The sequence below is a fragment of the Sebastes umbrosus genome, chromosome 22, assembly GCF_015220745.1.
Source record: "Sebastes umbrosus isolate fSebUmb1 chromosome 22, fSebUmb1.pri, whole genome shotgun sequence".
Classification (NCBI taxonomy): domain Eukaryota; kingdom Metazoa; phylum Chordata; class Actinopteri; order Perciformes; family Sebastidae; genus Sebastes; species Sebastes umbrosus.
Window position 1 is genome coordinate 12097730 of NC_051290.1, and position 16411 is coordinate 12114140.

Here is a 16411-nt window from a genome sequence, read left to right on the forward strand (position 1 = left end):
AACAAGCTGTCAAGATTCATGTAATTTTGTGATGTCATAAATATACAATATTTAGACCATTTCACATTCTAAATGTGTCCCAGTTTATTTCCGATTGCAGAGCATGTGAATGACAGTTGATGTTGAGAGGAAGTAAACATAGACCCAGGCTCTTGCCCAGCAACGTATTTTGGTGGCAATTCCGTTAAAATTAGCGAAAACGGAGCACTTCAGAGAATACAGGCATATTCAGGCAGACAGTATGAGGAAGGTAATATATTTTTTAAACATTACAGCATGTCAACACTTTCTAGTAGAAACATAAAATAAGTATAAACATGAAAGTTGTCATGTAAATTTTATTTATATAGTGTAGCGTTACACTTTTCATATAAAGCAGGTCTAGATTAGGGCGACGGCGGCAAGTAAAAACTCCCCTTTAACGGGTAGAACCTCGAACAGAACAAAGCTCTGGGTGGTTATCCTGTGAAATATCTCAATATCTACTGGATGGATTGGCACACAATTTTGTACAGATATTCATGGATCCCAGAGGAGAAGATGAAATGGAATGTATCAAATCCAAATCATCTATCCCTAACCACTGGCCCAGTTGCCACCTTGGACAATTGCAACTGTCATTTACTTGACAACTGTAATTTCCCTCGGAGCTCTGCCAGAGAGATGAACTTCCAATCCAGCCAGACTAGTGCTTGTAAATGCTCTCTGCAAACATGGACTTTACCCTCCTAGATGAGAGAGAAGGTCCATTTCGTCCTCCCCCCCCCCTCCTAGGAAACATCATTAAACTCCCGGCCCCAACTGATCATCCACATACCTCCCCCTCTTTATCGTATCACTAGCAAGGCTGCTGTTTGTTCTCACACTTGAGAAATTGTATTCTTTCAAGAACATCCAACCCCAGTGTTTTAATCTCAGCCTGGATGCCATCCATGCTGCTGCTTAATGTTTAAGCTACAGCAAACAATACACCTTTTGTAAGTGGCATGAAGAGGAAATAACTTTTATTATAATCACGTTTTATTCTGCTTACTGAGATCAGGTTCAACTCTGTCAACCATACCTGAAACATCACACAGTAATTCAAATATTTGAAGAAAGTACAGCCCACTTGCCAAACATTACCTTTCCAAAATTTTTGGGATTAATAATTCAACATATCCACACATGGCAACTAATTAGGCAACTACTGCCAGGTACACACTACACGAGAATCAAGCAGATGTTGGGCCTGATACCCCCTCCCGGTAATGTCCAGCAAAGCCCAGATTTTTTGACTGAAGCGGAAGGACAACAACCGCGGTTATGGCGGCCGCGGCTAATGCATGAGCTAATGCATAACGCGAAGCACAAAGTAGTAGTAAGATGAACCTCAGAAATGGAGGACCAACTTGTTGATTTGTGGCAACAATGCGAGCAACATCCTTCCTGAATTTTCAGTACAAAGTAGTGCAAAAACAAACATCGCTAATTTGTCCGCCATGTTTGTTTACACCAAAGTGTATCTTGCCATTAAGATAGTGAGTCAGCTGTTCCAAGCTGCAATCTCCTGGAGTGATGTTGCATTAATGTCCATTTCAAATGACCCGCTCATTTATTTAAACTTACTGAGTGAAAAATAAATATGTATTCTGAGTTTGTCCAGCACGTTCTCATCCCAACTCGTCACATACTAATGCTTTGTCAGACCCATCGGCATCACTTTTCAGTTGTAGTAAAAAAAAGCAAAAACACTGGCATAGGTTTAGTCAACCACTTAGTTAGGTTTAGGAAAAACCAACATGGTTGGGCTTGAAATATAAAATATTAAAGTATAACTTGACATTGTGAACATGGGACCCCAGCGGTCTCCTGGATGAAAGCCAGTTTGTTGGACCCATCCACCTCCCCTCCCGTCGCCCTGTGTATCTCTTTCGCTCTTTATAATACGTCACCACAGCACTTTCCCTGTGCACTTACTGTTGCTGCTGATGGGTTTACATTGTAGTTAATGGAAAGCACCGTATATCTCCTACCGCCGCTAAAGTATTGAACGCAGACGGCCGTGACAAAGTGTGAAAATGTCTGCAGCAAACAACACCAAAACTGCTGTGCCAGCCAAGGCAGGGAGCCTTCTGTGGGAAGGTAGGGAGCTTTTATATCACCACACCGAGCCCAGGTGTGGCTCATTAACCTGACGACACTCCGACCTGCAAAACAAAGACGAACCTGCAAAGGACCTCGGAACACCTAGTGGAGTGGAGGGGTCGTCACAAACGGCATTTGCAACACAGACCAAACTTTTTGCACCTAGGGTGTTGTTGTTCACAACGTTTAGTTTCAATTTCACTTTACAAACATAGTATTTTCAACCCAAACCACAATCTTTTTTTCCTAAACCTAAATAAATGGTTTTGTTGCCTAAACCTAAGCAAACGGTTTTGTTTGAATTCACAACGTTAAGCACGTGTTTACTGCAACCGTAGTGGAGATATCTAGCATGTTAAATATCTGGACCTGTCGAGGGAGATCTGTCAGGGAGCTACAGCCAATGAGAGCGCGAGACACGGGTTGAGGGGAAACTTGAGCAACTTGGACCAAGGTTGTTGTTGCAAAGGGTGTTGAATGTTTGCATGAATAAACATAATGCAATTAGTGGCTCTTCTAGCTCCTGCAGGCTGGGCCATCGGTGTGTGAATGAGTATTAGTTTACATCCTGATGGGCAGGTTGGCACCTTACATGGCAGCCTCTGCCATCAGTGTATGAATGTGTGGGTGAATGTTGACATGTAGTGTAAAGCACTTTGAGCGATCGGAAGACCAGAAAGGCCCTATATAAATACAAGTCCATTTACCAGTCCCCAATTTTTCTCCAAGTTAAGAATCCAAAACAAAGCTTATAGTAAATAATTTTACACATTTCTCAGAAGATTATTGCAATGAGTGGCTCATCTAGCCACTCTACCGAGTACGAAGTTTGGCATAATGTTTTGGTGCCCATATTAGGCGGGTGATGGGTATGTCCTTGCTTTGACCAATAACCGGGTCCCAGCAGTACTCAGGCGAGAGCAGCCTGCTTGGTTTGTTAAGCCAAAAGTACTTGTTGAGATGACTCTCATCATGCCACAGAGCCTCCACACTGTTTAGTTTGTCCTCCATGATACTCAGAAAGCAGTAATCTGCCAAATCCTTCACATTTTTCCACAAGCCTCCAAAGATAGCAGCATGGTAGTAGTAATCTCCGGTTTCCATGTAGGCTTTGGATTTGGGGTTTCTGTCATAGGTGAACCTATGCTTTGGAAGTTTGTAATACCACGCGTGTTGCAAGGCCACAGATTCCCCCAGAGCCTCTGAGCCAAATCTTCCCTTAAACTCCTGATCCACATCCAAGCAGAAGACGTAATTGCAGTGGTGACGAATCTCTGATTCTATGGCATCTGATATCGTTTTCATCCGCATCATGGAGATGTCCTGCCACCTGGAGTGCTTTTCCACCGGAATAACCTTCAGGCTTCGATTAGGAGCGAGCCCGATGTTTGGTACCTTCTCTAGCAGATCCGTGAACACGTAATAGGTCACATGTAGTCCCAACATAAAATGTTTTTCTGCAGAGGTCAGGAAAGTCTTGAGGTAGGCATCCAGATACCTTAGGTAGAGACAGAGAGAAAAATAATTGCTGTTGCTCATTACTCATTATGATGATGAGAAGAAGAAGAAGATTTTTATTTCATTATTTGAGACAACTATTATACATATGCATTCACGTGAAAAATAGAAAAAAAAAGAGGGATGACGTAGTGGTGGAGCAACGTGAACACAACTGAAGGGAAAGTGAAGAAAAAGTTAAAAAAAACACGCATCCCTCCTCTACTACCATCCTAGAAACAAATCTTGTGTGTCATGAAGTTTGGCTTTAATGTTTTCGTCTTCTCACACTGCGCCACAGTGTGATATTCAGCTTAAACTGACCTAATTTTATCTCACTCAGATGGATTCATGGTTTCTTGATTTACACCCAGGTTTGGAAAAAAACAATACCAAATCTTTTGGCAAAGTGCTACCAGATTCAGACTGAACTGCTAGTAATAGTAATATGTCACTTGTTTTTCTCTAGAGGTAAGGGAAGTCTTGAGGTAGCCATCCAGGTACCTTAAGTAGAGAAAAGACAGTTTCAGATGGAACGGCTAGTGTGAAAGCACTGTGGTTTTCACAGTCACAGTGTTTATGGAGAAACAAACCTTCACACAGCAAACACGGTGAGGGCAACAGATGACTGGTTTTGGATGTGCTTTTGGTCGTAAAGATTGGGGTCGAACATCCCCTCCCAGATGATAGGAGCTTTCCAAGGTGCTCATGTTTCAACTTCTTGTCTGGCCCTGAAATGAAAATGAAAACAAAGACATATGTTGAATGGCCATATGAGGAGGAGATTTACAGATTCCGAACTGCTGCTTCTCAATGGAGCAAACACAGACTTTTCCAGATCTTCCGCCCTGTGCTTCACAGAATCCTGGCCTCCTTTTGTATGACACGGCACTAAAATTGAATAAGGTTGATTTAAGTTTGTGATATGTGACAAAACAAAACAGTGATTAATTAAATGTTATTGAAGGAAAATGTGAAAAAGACAACTTTAATGAATTCTGTGGAAAAAAATGTTTTCTGAACTTGAGCTATCCTATTTACTTGTCCCTGTGATATTCCTGATATGCACGTTTTCAACCATATTTACTGACTGACCTGTTCTTCTGTTATGCTCAACTCTGTAAAGATCTCTTCACTCTTTGCCTGCAGTTCTTGGTGTGACAGTGACCTGTACTGGGGCTTGTACATCTTGTTTAGGGATGCAGAGATGTTCAGCTGCACTGCCCGAGGAATGTACCTCTTTGCATGGCCAGGGACAACAGACAAAATGGAGCTTTTGACAGGTTCCCTTTCAGTGTCTTCTGATACACGTAGCATATTGTACAATGCTGTGCATTCATCTGTGGTTGGAGGTGGAATCTTGGCAGGGGGAAGGTCACCGCAACCATCAGCAGATCTCTTTCTCTGGGCCTTTGTGAAAGCTATCTGGCTCCCTGGTGCATACCCTACTGTCCTTACGGCTGCCATACTAGGCTCATTCCAGGCACAGGCTTCATCTGTGCATGCAGTGCCACTCAGTTTGTTAACAGCTGCTAGCAAAGCGTAGAGTATGAAGAATTTCTTGTCCTTCACCTCCCAAACGGCAGCATTATTGACCCATCCAGATCGAAAATACATGTAACTGTCCGTACTTTTGTAGGCTTTCATCCTGGCGACCGTGTAAGGTGAGGGAGTCTCCACAAGATAAATGTAAACATCGCCAAAGTGGAGTTCTGGCATCGACTTCGCTGTTTTTAATGAAATAAATACTGCGGCGGGTGCTGTATATGGATCGCAGGTCCCCAAAACCTGTAGTTTGTGCTCGTATCTTCGTTTTTCTGATGTTGATAGATGATCTAAATATTCGTGGCATTGAACAAATGGAAAGTTGACAGGCTTGTGCTTCCCTGCTACGGATAATTCACTGTGAGCCGCCATCTTGGTCCATTGTTTTGCCCTCCAGTTAGCGGCGCGTGTCACGTGTCTGAAAACTATGAATTGCATGTACATGTCCTCAGGACTGGACCCTCATCATAACTGAGAAATTTGGGGCAACTAAATCTAGTCTAAACCCAGAATAAATTAGATCACATGTAAATCATCAATTGAAAATATTATTACCACCATTCATCACATTTCCAACATAAATGTGTCATATTTTAATATGTTAGACTGATCACATGTTTAAGGAAACTCAGGTCCAGGACCAGGTCTTGGACCAGGTCCAGGTCCAGGTGGTTTCCGTCAGTCTCAAGGTTTATTGTTAACTGTTCTGCAATGTGGTCGGACTGGTCCAATCAGGACAGGAATGTTAATGTTAATGGTTTGTTCGCGTGTGGATCACGACCCGCCCGCTCTGCATCATTAAAGCTAATTGTTAACAACAACAATGTCATTAATAATTAATAATGATAACCACGATACTTAACTGGAACTAAATGTTCAGGCGAATTTCAGGTCACTGAACCCTAACCCTGACCCTCACTGCTGCCGTCGGACTCGTCTCACGTTAACCACGATGTTTCAGCAGACTGCCAACACGGAAGCATCAGACCAAACTACATTCAGAAAACACCTCATTTAATGTGAAGTTTAGAAGCTGAGTGAATGTGTGAAGGTGTGATGACAATCATGAATGACGTGCTGCAACAGAAAGTCTTTTTTGTTTCTGGTAAATATGGTTCAACCAGTTCTGTTCTGAAGAACATCATACCAAAAATAGCACGCAACAACACACACCTAGATTACATCACTTTACTGTAATGCAGCATTTAAAACCATGAATAGACAACACTTAAGCCATATTACGATATCCAAAATCTAAGACGATATTTATATCACAATAAATCTTTTTCTGGCATACTGAATAGTTTGGGAGATGGAGTATTGGAACGCACAGACATCCCCTCCATGGAGGCTGGAGGTGGTGTGTTATGCAGTTATGCGCAATTTACAGAATTTTGCCTTTGCCGACAAAAGAAGTACATTTAAGGGGAAACAAAATGCATGTCACCATGCAATAGCATTTTGCTGAATTTGCAGTCCTTAAAGTTTATGTCCACAAGAAAAAAAGTTGTAATTTTTTAAGTTAAAGGGACTGTTTGTAACTTTTTACACGTATAAATCTAAAAATATTTCTAAAATAAAATAAAATATTGTTTCTATTTTAGTTGTTGGATATAATTTGGCTGTTTACTTGTATTGTTTTTTACCTACCTTATTTGTTTTTGTGATTTATGTGTGATTTATAAATGATTATCTCCGAAGTAACAAAAAGCGTGTAGTAAAAGTCGTAGTTCACTAAAGAGTACCAAATATTCTTGTGGAATGAACAAGATACATGTATGTTGCTACACACAAGTTTGAATAAATGTTAATGCAGCAGTCAGTAGCTTTTTAGGTTTTTTTTGTATTCGCTTACTCTGTAACGTTTCAAATTTCACTTAATGTTTCGAATAACAGCCCCGAGACCAAAGATGAAGAATTAGCCTTACTACACATATATAATAAAATAAAATAAATAAATAATAAACAGTCAAATACAGTTTTGATATGTCTGCCTCTCTGAATAAATGTGTACAATATAAATACAACTGCATGACATTTTGATGGCTATAAAGTAGAAGTACTGGTATCTGTTTAAGTTGTGATTTAAACAACGCTGAAGCCGATCAATAAAACGATCGATGTCACGTAATCAAAGATGTTCCAAATGGTATTTTAGGCGCCGGTTCTGTAATAAACAATGCTATTTTGCACTAAATAGCATGTGACCTTTATGACTGAGGGGCTCTTGATTATTTTTAATATTAGCATTATTTACTGGTAATAAGGTTTAATTTTTTTTATAAATAATAAACAATATTATAAAAGTAAAACAAAATGTATGTAGGTGAATTATGTAAAGCAGCACATATCCTACCTGAATGTCAACACTAGAGAAATACTTTGAACACTTCTATACCTCTCTTATGTTCATTTTCTTTAATCTGTACACAAACATGAAGCCGTTGTGAGTCAAATTAGTGAGGCTTTAGAGGTCAAAGGTCAAACTCTGGGTTTCAACCTGCAGCGTTGGAAGTGGCCGGTGGATTGATGATGATACATCCCTACTACTGATGTTAAATACACAAGTTTGAATAAATACCACAGCAGCAATTGGTAGCCTATGTTTTTTGTATTAGCCTACAACATGATGTATTAATAAAAAGATGAAAACGGTTGCTAAATCAATCTGAAATGTAGGCTACCAAACTTTGAATGAGTTCAGTTCAGTTCAGACAACTTTATTTATCCCCAAGGGGTCAATTCATTTGTAGCATTCCCAGTCCATACATCCATACATACAACAGACAACCAATAATTAAAGTCAAAGGAAACATATTAAAGGCATGGGGCAGTTGGAGGGACAAGTTACAATAAGAACCATATAAATACATAGGATTATAACAATAAAAGCCAAATAATAAGGAACAATATATAAGAACAACCTATCTTAAAATTCCTCTAAATAATAGTCATTTAAAATGGGTATGGTCTGTGTTCAGCAGCTTAACAGCAGAAGGGATAAAGGACTTGGAGTAACGATTTGTTCTCCTTAAGGGCACAATGAATGAGCCATTTATTAATAATTTCTAAAAGTTACTCATTTTGCAAAAAAAAATAAAAGTAGTTGCTCCATTTATTGTGTATAAATGTACAAATGTATATGCTTATTTTCTATATTTAAAAAAAAATATTTTTAAAGTAAAAATATTTCATCTTGTTTTGTTTATTTACTTATGTAAAAAAAAAATAGCAGTAAATATATTTTATAGGCTACAAGGTATGTAGACCTCCAAGGTATGAAAGTGGAAAGAAAAGCTGTACTAGCTATATTGCAGACTGTTTTTGACCTCTAAAAGTTTTCTCAATTCTTTGAGGAATGTAGCGTACATTGTAAAAAAGCATCAACATTATATGTACTATGTAACTAATGTATATGTTTATTTTTTATATTTTTAAAAAATATATATTTTTAAAGTTAAAATATATTTTTTTAAATATTTGTTTGTATTAGCCTACTCTATAACACAATGTGTTAATAAAAAGATGAAAACGGTTGCTAAATCAATCTGAAATGTAAGCTACCAAACTTTGAATATTACATTTATTCATAATTTCTTAAAGTTACTCATTTGCAAACAAAAAATAACAAAAGTTGGTCCATTTATTGTATATAAATTTATATGTTTATTTTCTATATTTAAAAAAAATATTTTTAAAGTAAAAATATTTAATCTTGTTTCGTTTATTTACTTATGTAAAAAAAAAAAAATAGCAGTAAATATGTTCTATAGGCTACAAGGTCTGTAGACCTCCAAGGTATGAAGTCGGAAAGAAAAGCTGCCTCACGTGCACTGTCGGACCTTCCCAGTGTGACACCCAGCGGAAGTAAACAACACTACTAGTAGCGTTATGAGCTGCATGCTGCTTTGTTCAGTCAGCTGAAGACGATGTTGTAGTCGTAGTGCGGGTAACTCTTCACTTGATGATCAAACAACAATGTCTTCAGTTGAGTCTTTGAGAGAGTTTGTTAACGAGCGACTAACTGCTGCTGCTGAAGAAATACTCAGAGTTTTAGAGAAAACTATCGTCGAGCAGGAGGAAGAGATCGATCGTCAGCGCAGACTGTTGGATATCGTGTTGAAACCCGAGATCAAGTTACACAGGAGAGGTGAGGACTACTACTATGATCTTTATAAAGAGATCAAGTTACACAGGAGAGGTGAGGACTACTACTATGATCTTTATAAAGATGGGCGGTATGACTCCATGATGAGAGGCTACTGGTTGTTGGCTACTTGCAGTAGTGGTGGGGGACTTGAACCAGTGTTACCTGGAGACAGGGTTACCTGGGTTACCTGGAGACTGTGTTACCTGGGTTACCTGGAGACTGTGTTACCTGGGTTACCTGGAGACTGTGTTACCTGGGTTACCTGGAGACTGTGTTACCTGGGTTACCTGGAGACTGTGTTACCTGGGTTCGAACAGTATGTAAAGGACCAGACCAGAAAAGACAATATCCTGGACAAGTGTTTTGTAAATGTTAAAGGTGCTTATGCGTGCAATGTAGGGATGTCACGGTACCAGAAATCTAGTAGTCGATACCAATACCAGTGAATTTCGATACCACGGTAAAAAAACCCCAATAAATCCCATGTGATTCAACACGCACTCCTTTATTAAAACATTTGAACATAATAAAAACAGAGGCCTGTAGCCTTTAAGTAACAAATAAAAAGAAACGTCTATTAATCAGAATCAGAAGCAGAATGGTGTTTATTGCCAGGTGTAAGAGGTATACACTAGGAATTTGCTTTGGTTATGTTGGTGCAAGTCAAACAGTATAATAACAAAAGAATAGATAAAAACGTTAGAATAAAATACAAATACAAAATTTAAATTCTACCAATATACAATATACAAAGTAAGCTATAAACAAAAATAAACATGATATAAACAGATAGTGCAAACAATCAGGTATCAGAGGGAGAGAGAGGGATACAGTAGGGGGTGGTATTGAGAGAGTATGAGAGAGGGGGAGAGTCAGTGTTGGCGGGGCAGTGGTGTGTGTGTGTGTGTGTGTGAGGGAGAGACAGTCACAGGGGGGCGGAGGGGCTGTTGGAGAGCCCCACTGCCATGGGGAAAAAACAGTTTTTGTGGGGTGAGGTTTTGGTCCTGATAGACCTTAACCTCCTGCCAGATGGCAGAGTTTGGAATAGATGGTGTCCGGGATGGGAGGGGTCGGCCACAATCTTCCCTGCCCTCCTCAAGGTCCTGGAGGTGTATAGCTCCTGGAGGGAGGGAAGGTTGCAGCCGATCGCCTTCTCTGCAGCACGGATGACCCGCTGCAGCCTGGCCTTGTCCCTGGCGGTGGCAGCGGCGAACCAGACGGTGATGGAGGAGGTGAGGATGGACTCGATGATGGCCGAGTAGAAGTGCACCATCATGGTCTGTGGCAGGTTGAATTTCTTCAACTGCCGCAGGAAGTACATCCTGATGTTGAGCTGATGTTTAGCTCCCACTTGAGATGGGAGCTCCACCGGGTGCTGGAGAATGTAGTGGAGTGTTATGTTTACTGCGTCGTCTACAGATCTGTTGGCTCTGTAGGCGAACTGCAGTGGGTCCAGCAGGGGGTTGGTAATTGTCTTTAGGTGGTGGAGCACAAGGCGTTCAAAAGTCTTCATTATCACAGAGGTCAGAGCGACGGGTCTGTAATCCTGAAGACCTGTGATCCTTGGCTTCTTGGGGACCGGGGTGATGGTGGAGGCTTTGAAGCAGGCAGGCACCCTGCAGGTTTCCAGGGAGGTGTTGAAGATCCCTGTAAACACTGGAGACAACTGGTCTGCACAGTGTTTGAGGGTTGCAGGTGAGACAGCGTCTGGGCCAGCTGCCTTGCGGGGGTTTTGTCCTTTGAAGAGCCTGTTGATCTCCCCCTCCTGGATGGACAGAGATGTGAAGGGGGGGAGCGGTGTGCACAGGCTGGGTGCTTGTGGAGAAAGCTGGGGGGTGCTGGTGTGAACGGTGTTAACTGCTGGTTATATATTATATTTAGGGCCCGAGCACGAAGGTGCCAGGACCCCAACGGTGTCCTGGCACGAAAGTGCAAGGAAACCTATTGTTTTTCTAGGTATTGTTATTCTTTTTCTGCTGGAATATCGTGTTTTTGGGACCTTTTCCATCCCCACAAACTCACCAAAAGTGGAATATGCGTCGGAAGTGGCGCGAATTTCGAAGTTCTGTAGTGATTGGGCTCGGGTGTCGTCAGCGGGCGAGATAGCGCCCCCTAATGTAGGCAGTTTTTCAGGGAAAGTTTCTTCGATCTTCACGAAATTCAAATATGTCATTGCATACGTCTTGAAGTTCGTGTTAAATATTTTTGAGATTTTTTCGGCCAACAGGAAGTCAGCCATCGTGGACTTCCTGCGTGATTTAAAAATTTACGAACACATGTTTGAGGACTTTAGGATGCAAAAAAACTCATGAAACTTTACACGCACAACCAAACTAGTAATTACTTTGATTTAGTGGTGAAATTTTGCTTGGGCGTGGCATGTTGGCTCTCTAGCGCCCCCTTATGTCTTTTAGCCTTTGAACATGCCTTTGACGCCCTTGGTATACTCGAAAACTCATGAAAGTTGGCAAAACGATGGAAACCTTTGTACTTTATGTGAATGTACAGCGATTGGGTTCAACGTATTTAGACGGCTCTATAGCGCCCCCTAATGAGTGGAAGGCCATAGTTTGGTCAAAGTTGATCCTATATTCATGAAACTTGATATACATATTCCACTCATTATTTCAAACATATTCCTAATTGGGTTTCATTAGCTCCGCCCACCCGGAAGTCGGGCATCTTGAATTCTGTGTTTTTCATGTAATTTATGTATTTCATGCATACTTTTACGAACTCCTCCTAGAGATTTAACCCAATCAACTTCAAATTTGGCCAGTAGTATCTTAAGACCTTTGTGATGAAAAGTTATCCAAAGATTAAAAAGTTATCGAACTATGTTGCCGTGGCATGGCGGCGAATAACCGCCTTTCGCCAAAAAACAGGAAGTTGTTGTAACTTTGGCGTACATTAACCTATATGCTCCACATTTCTAATGCCTGATAAAGGTCCCTGTCTGACGACATCCACATGCAAATTTTGACTCACAGTCATAGCGCCACCCAGTGGTAACAGGAAATATCATGTTTTACTCGTTGATATACTCTGCCTCAGAAATGAATCACATCTACCTCAAATTTGGTCAGTAGTATCTTAAGACCTTTGTGATGAAAAGTTATCCAAAGTTCAAAAAGTTATCGAACATGTTGCCGTGGCGTGGCGGCGAAAAAGCTTCTTTGCCAAAAAACAGGAAGTTGTTGTAACTTTGGCGTATAGTAACCAATCTGCTCCAAATTTCTCATGCGAGATAAAAGTCCATGTGTGACGACATCCACATGCAAATTTTGGCTCGCAGTCATAGCGCCACCTAGTGGTAACAGGAAATATCATGTTTTACACGTTGATGTACTCTGCCTCTGAAATGAATCACATCTACCTCAAATTAGGTGAGAAAAGCCTTAAGACCTCGATGATGCTTCCTTTCGAAAATCGTAAGTTTCTATCGAACGGCAGCGCAGTGGTGGCATGGCGAATTTTGATGAGTCGCCACAACACAGGAGGCTGTTGTTACTTGACTTTGCACAGTCCAATCTGCCCCAAATTTCACAAGCTGGATAATAGTCCAGGCCTGAAGACATATATGTGCCATTATGAGTGAAAGTCATAGCGCCCCCTACAGGAAACCAGAAATGGTTGTATACTGCAACCAACCTTCATAGAAGTGCCTTTAAAGGACGCCGCACATGTTCTCAAAAGGTCATATCCAGCGCCACACGCTCCAAGCAGAAAATAAACTCTAACTGTGGCCTGCGGTGTCCGACTTTCATGGGAATGCACAACAGCGGGTAACCCGACGTGCGCTTTCCCCCAACGTGCACACGGGGGCGAGGGCCCGATCATCGCTGCTTGCAGCTTTAATTATATTTAGATTTATATTATATAATATAATATATTACCCTTTGTTGAATAAATGCTTTCAAAACGGGCATTTTAACATCAACGGTGCTCACTGACTACCTGGCACTGCAGCAGCAACTCTGTCAACACAGACGCTGTTTGCACGTCTGGCATAACGTGTACGGAACACCGTACCACAGCTCCGCAATGACATTTTAGAAAATGCCAATTTAACATTAGTTAAATATCTGTTAAAAATCAAACAGGATTTTGTAAAATGATGGTGAATTACTTTTCAGAAAGAAGCACCGTTGGCGCTTAGACACTATGGTTAGACACTATGGTTAGCCTATGGGACTAACTATTTACTGCTACTTCCGCTACCTCACCGGAAGTTACGGCCCCAATCATTTCTACAGTAACGCACCTGAGAATAAGATGGATTGCTTTTGTTCTCTGTCCCTCCAGAGCTCCCACAGCAACATGTCTGTAAGGAGGAGGAGGTTCCCGTTGACCAGCAGCTCTGTATTCAGGAGAGGAACTCCAGTCTGGACCAAGAGGACCCAGATCCTCCACAGATTAAAGAGGAACAGGAGGTACTCTGCACCAGTCAGGAGGGAGAGCAGCTTGTACTGAAGCAGGAGACTGAGACCTTTATGTTGACTACTACTCATGAGGAAGGTGACCACAGTGAAGATCAGACTCTTTACTAAAGATTTTAAGTTTAAGTTAAAATTGCAGAGACACATAAGAACCCATACAGTTAAGAAGCCGTACATTTGCAAAACATTTGGGAAAAGATTCAGTCACAAAATATCATTGAAGATTCATATTAGAACCCACACAGGTGAGAAGCCGTTTACTTGTAAAACATGTGGAAAAGGTTTCATACAAACTAGTCAATTGACAACCCACATGAGAATCCATACAGGTGAGAAGCCATATTCTTGCAAAACATGTGAGAAAAAATTCAGTCGGCCATCAACATTGAAGAGTCATATACAAACCCACACAGGCGAGAAGCCATTTACTTGTAAAACATGTGGGAAAGCTTTCATACAAAGTTTTGAATTGACAGTCCACATGAGAGTCCATACAGGCGAGAAGCCATATTCTTGCGAAACATGTGGGAAAACATTCAGTCAGACATCATCATTGACAATCCACATGAGAACCCACACAGGTGAGAAGCCGTTTACTTGCAAAACATGTGGGAAAGATTTTGGACATAATAGTAGCTTGTTGGTCCACCTGAGAAGAATCCACACTGGTGAGAAGCCGTAACTTCGTAAGACCTGTGGGAAAAGATTCTTTGTAGTGCTTGAATTGAAAAGGCATATACGAGTGAATACAGACAAGTAGTTTTCTATTTGAACCCACACAAGTCAGGAGCCACATAATTGCAACACGTGCGGAAAAAGATTTTCTCAAATCACATTATTGAGAAAACACCTGAGGGTCAATATACACAGGAGAAACCATAGAGGTGAATCTCTTGTGGAGAGGTGTTGACTGAATGAAATACACTTTTGCAATAGCTACATCTTTGTAACTGAATGTAAAATGTTTTCCACAAAAATGAGATGTCAATATGTTAGTATAAAGGTTCCCTTCATTTGACTGTATTACTTATATTTCTGTTAGAAACCGTTTTTCTTTGAAACAATCTTAATCTCCCAAATCAAGGAAAAGTGTTAGTTTCACAGTGAGTGGGCAGTAGTGGCTGTTAATGATGTGATCTTGATGGTTGTTGGTTTTGACAAAATATTTACTCATAAAATATCTCAGAATGTATGCAATATTGTAATTCTTCACCACTTTTAACCCCAAAACATTTAAATATGATGTCATTATGTGGCGGTGACACGGGCATTGTGCATAATGATTTGTCTCACTTTGAACATGTTTTGCTCGTATTTCCGTTCTTACTCAACATTTTTAATGCACTGTGAATAACACTGTGGTATTTCTACTTAAACAATTTGAATTCTTCTTCCTTCGCTGCTCAATTGATTTTTGTAATTTGTTTTTCATTTTTCTAATAAATGTCACAGCAGCAGTTGGTAGCCTATGTTTTTGTATTAGTCTACTCTATAACATGATATATTGATAAAAATATAAATAAAAAAAAAAGTGGTTGCTAAATCATTCTGAAATACCAAACTTTGAATAAGGCATTTATGAATAATTTCTAAAAGTTGCTCATTTTGCAACAAAAAAGAAGAATATTTGGTCAATTTATTATATGTATATCTCTACTCTGCCCAATTCTGACGAGACATGTCTTTACTTATGTTCACTGGAAATGAAAATAGCCTACTTAGTAAATTATACCATCAAACTTGTGTACCTTTTTGGAAAGTTCCACATTTAAATATCAAGATGAATAAATTCCTAGCTATACTGCAGACTGTTTTTGACCTCTAAAAGTTTTCTCAATTCCTTGAGGAATGTAGCCTACATAGTAGAAAAGCATCACACTTATATGTACTATATAACAGTAACATTAGTATCATATTGCTTTTGTTCTCTGTCCCAGATCCTTCACAGATTAAAGAGGAACAGGAGGTACTCTGCACCAGTCAGGAGGGAGAGCAGCTTGTACTGAAGCAGAAGACTGAGACCTTTATGTTGACTCCTACTCATGAGGAAGGTGACCACAGTGAAGATCAGACTCTTTACTTGAATGCTGCAGAGAAACAGTCTGTTGTCAACATGCCTGTTATAACCTCTGTGGTATCGATAGAAAACAGTGACCACCAGCTCTTCTTTCACATCTCTGATGAAGCTGAGAGCCAAGATCAGAGAGGAGGCGAGCAAGGAGACTCAGGATCAACTAGAGATGCAGAGCCAAAATCACAGAAAAGACATCGCAAAAGCAGAAGTCACAGTAACAATGTAAACAACTCTAACTTGTTAGAGATTCACCGTACCACTAACACAGGTAAACAGTCTTTCAGCTGTGACACATGTGGGAAAGATTTTAAGTATAATTTTAAATTGAAGACTCATATGGGAACCCACACAGGTGAGAAACCGTTTACTTGTAAAATATGTGGGAAAGATTTCAGAGTTAATGGTAATTTGACAGTTCACATGAGAACTCACACACTCGAGAAGCCATATTCTTGTAAAACATGTGGGAAAGCTTTCAAACAGAGTAATAACTTGACAGTCCACATGAGAAACCACACAGGTGAGAAGCCATATTCTTGCGATACATGTGGGAAAAAATTCAGTCTGACATCAACATTG

At 40.3% G+C, this 16411-nt stretch overlaps 2 protein-coding genes across 3 annotated transcripts in view; one reads left to right on the forward strand and one right to left on the reverse strand.

The window, feature by feature from the left end:
• Nucleotides 1-2925: 2925 nt before the first annotated feature.
• On the reverse strand, nucleotides 2926-4384 carry LOC119481635 (N-acetyllactosaminide alpha-1,3-galactosyltransferase-like). Its single transcript, XM_037758744.1, has 2 exons — nucleotides 4218-4384; nucleotides 2926-3625 (listed from the first exon to the last, which is right to left on the reverse strand). The coding sequence occupies exon 2, from the start codon at nucleotides 3571-3573 to the stop codon at nucleotides 2941-2943; it is 633 nt and encodes a 210-aa protein (XP_037614672.1). The 5' UTR covers nucleotides 3574-3625; nucleotides 4218-4384; the 3' UTR covers nucleotides 2926-2940.
• An 11312-nt stretch (nucleotides 4385-15696) lies between these two features.
• Nucleotides 15697-16411, forward strand: part of LOC119481630 — a 30416-nt gene continuing 29701 nt past the window's right edge. For both annotated transcript variants that reach the window (XM_037758737.1, XM_037758736.1), the window contains exon 1: nucleotides 15697-16100. In XM_037758737.1, coding sequence (XP_037614665.1) covers nucleotides 15785-16100 — 316 coding nt within the window. In that variant the 5' untranslated portion in view covers nucleotides 15697-15784. The remainder of the gene's footprint in view (nucleotides 16101-16411) is intronic.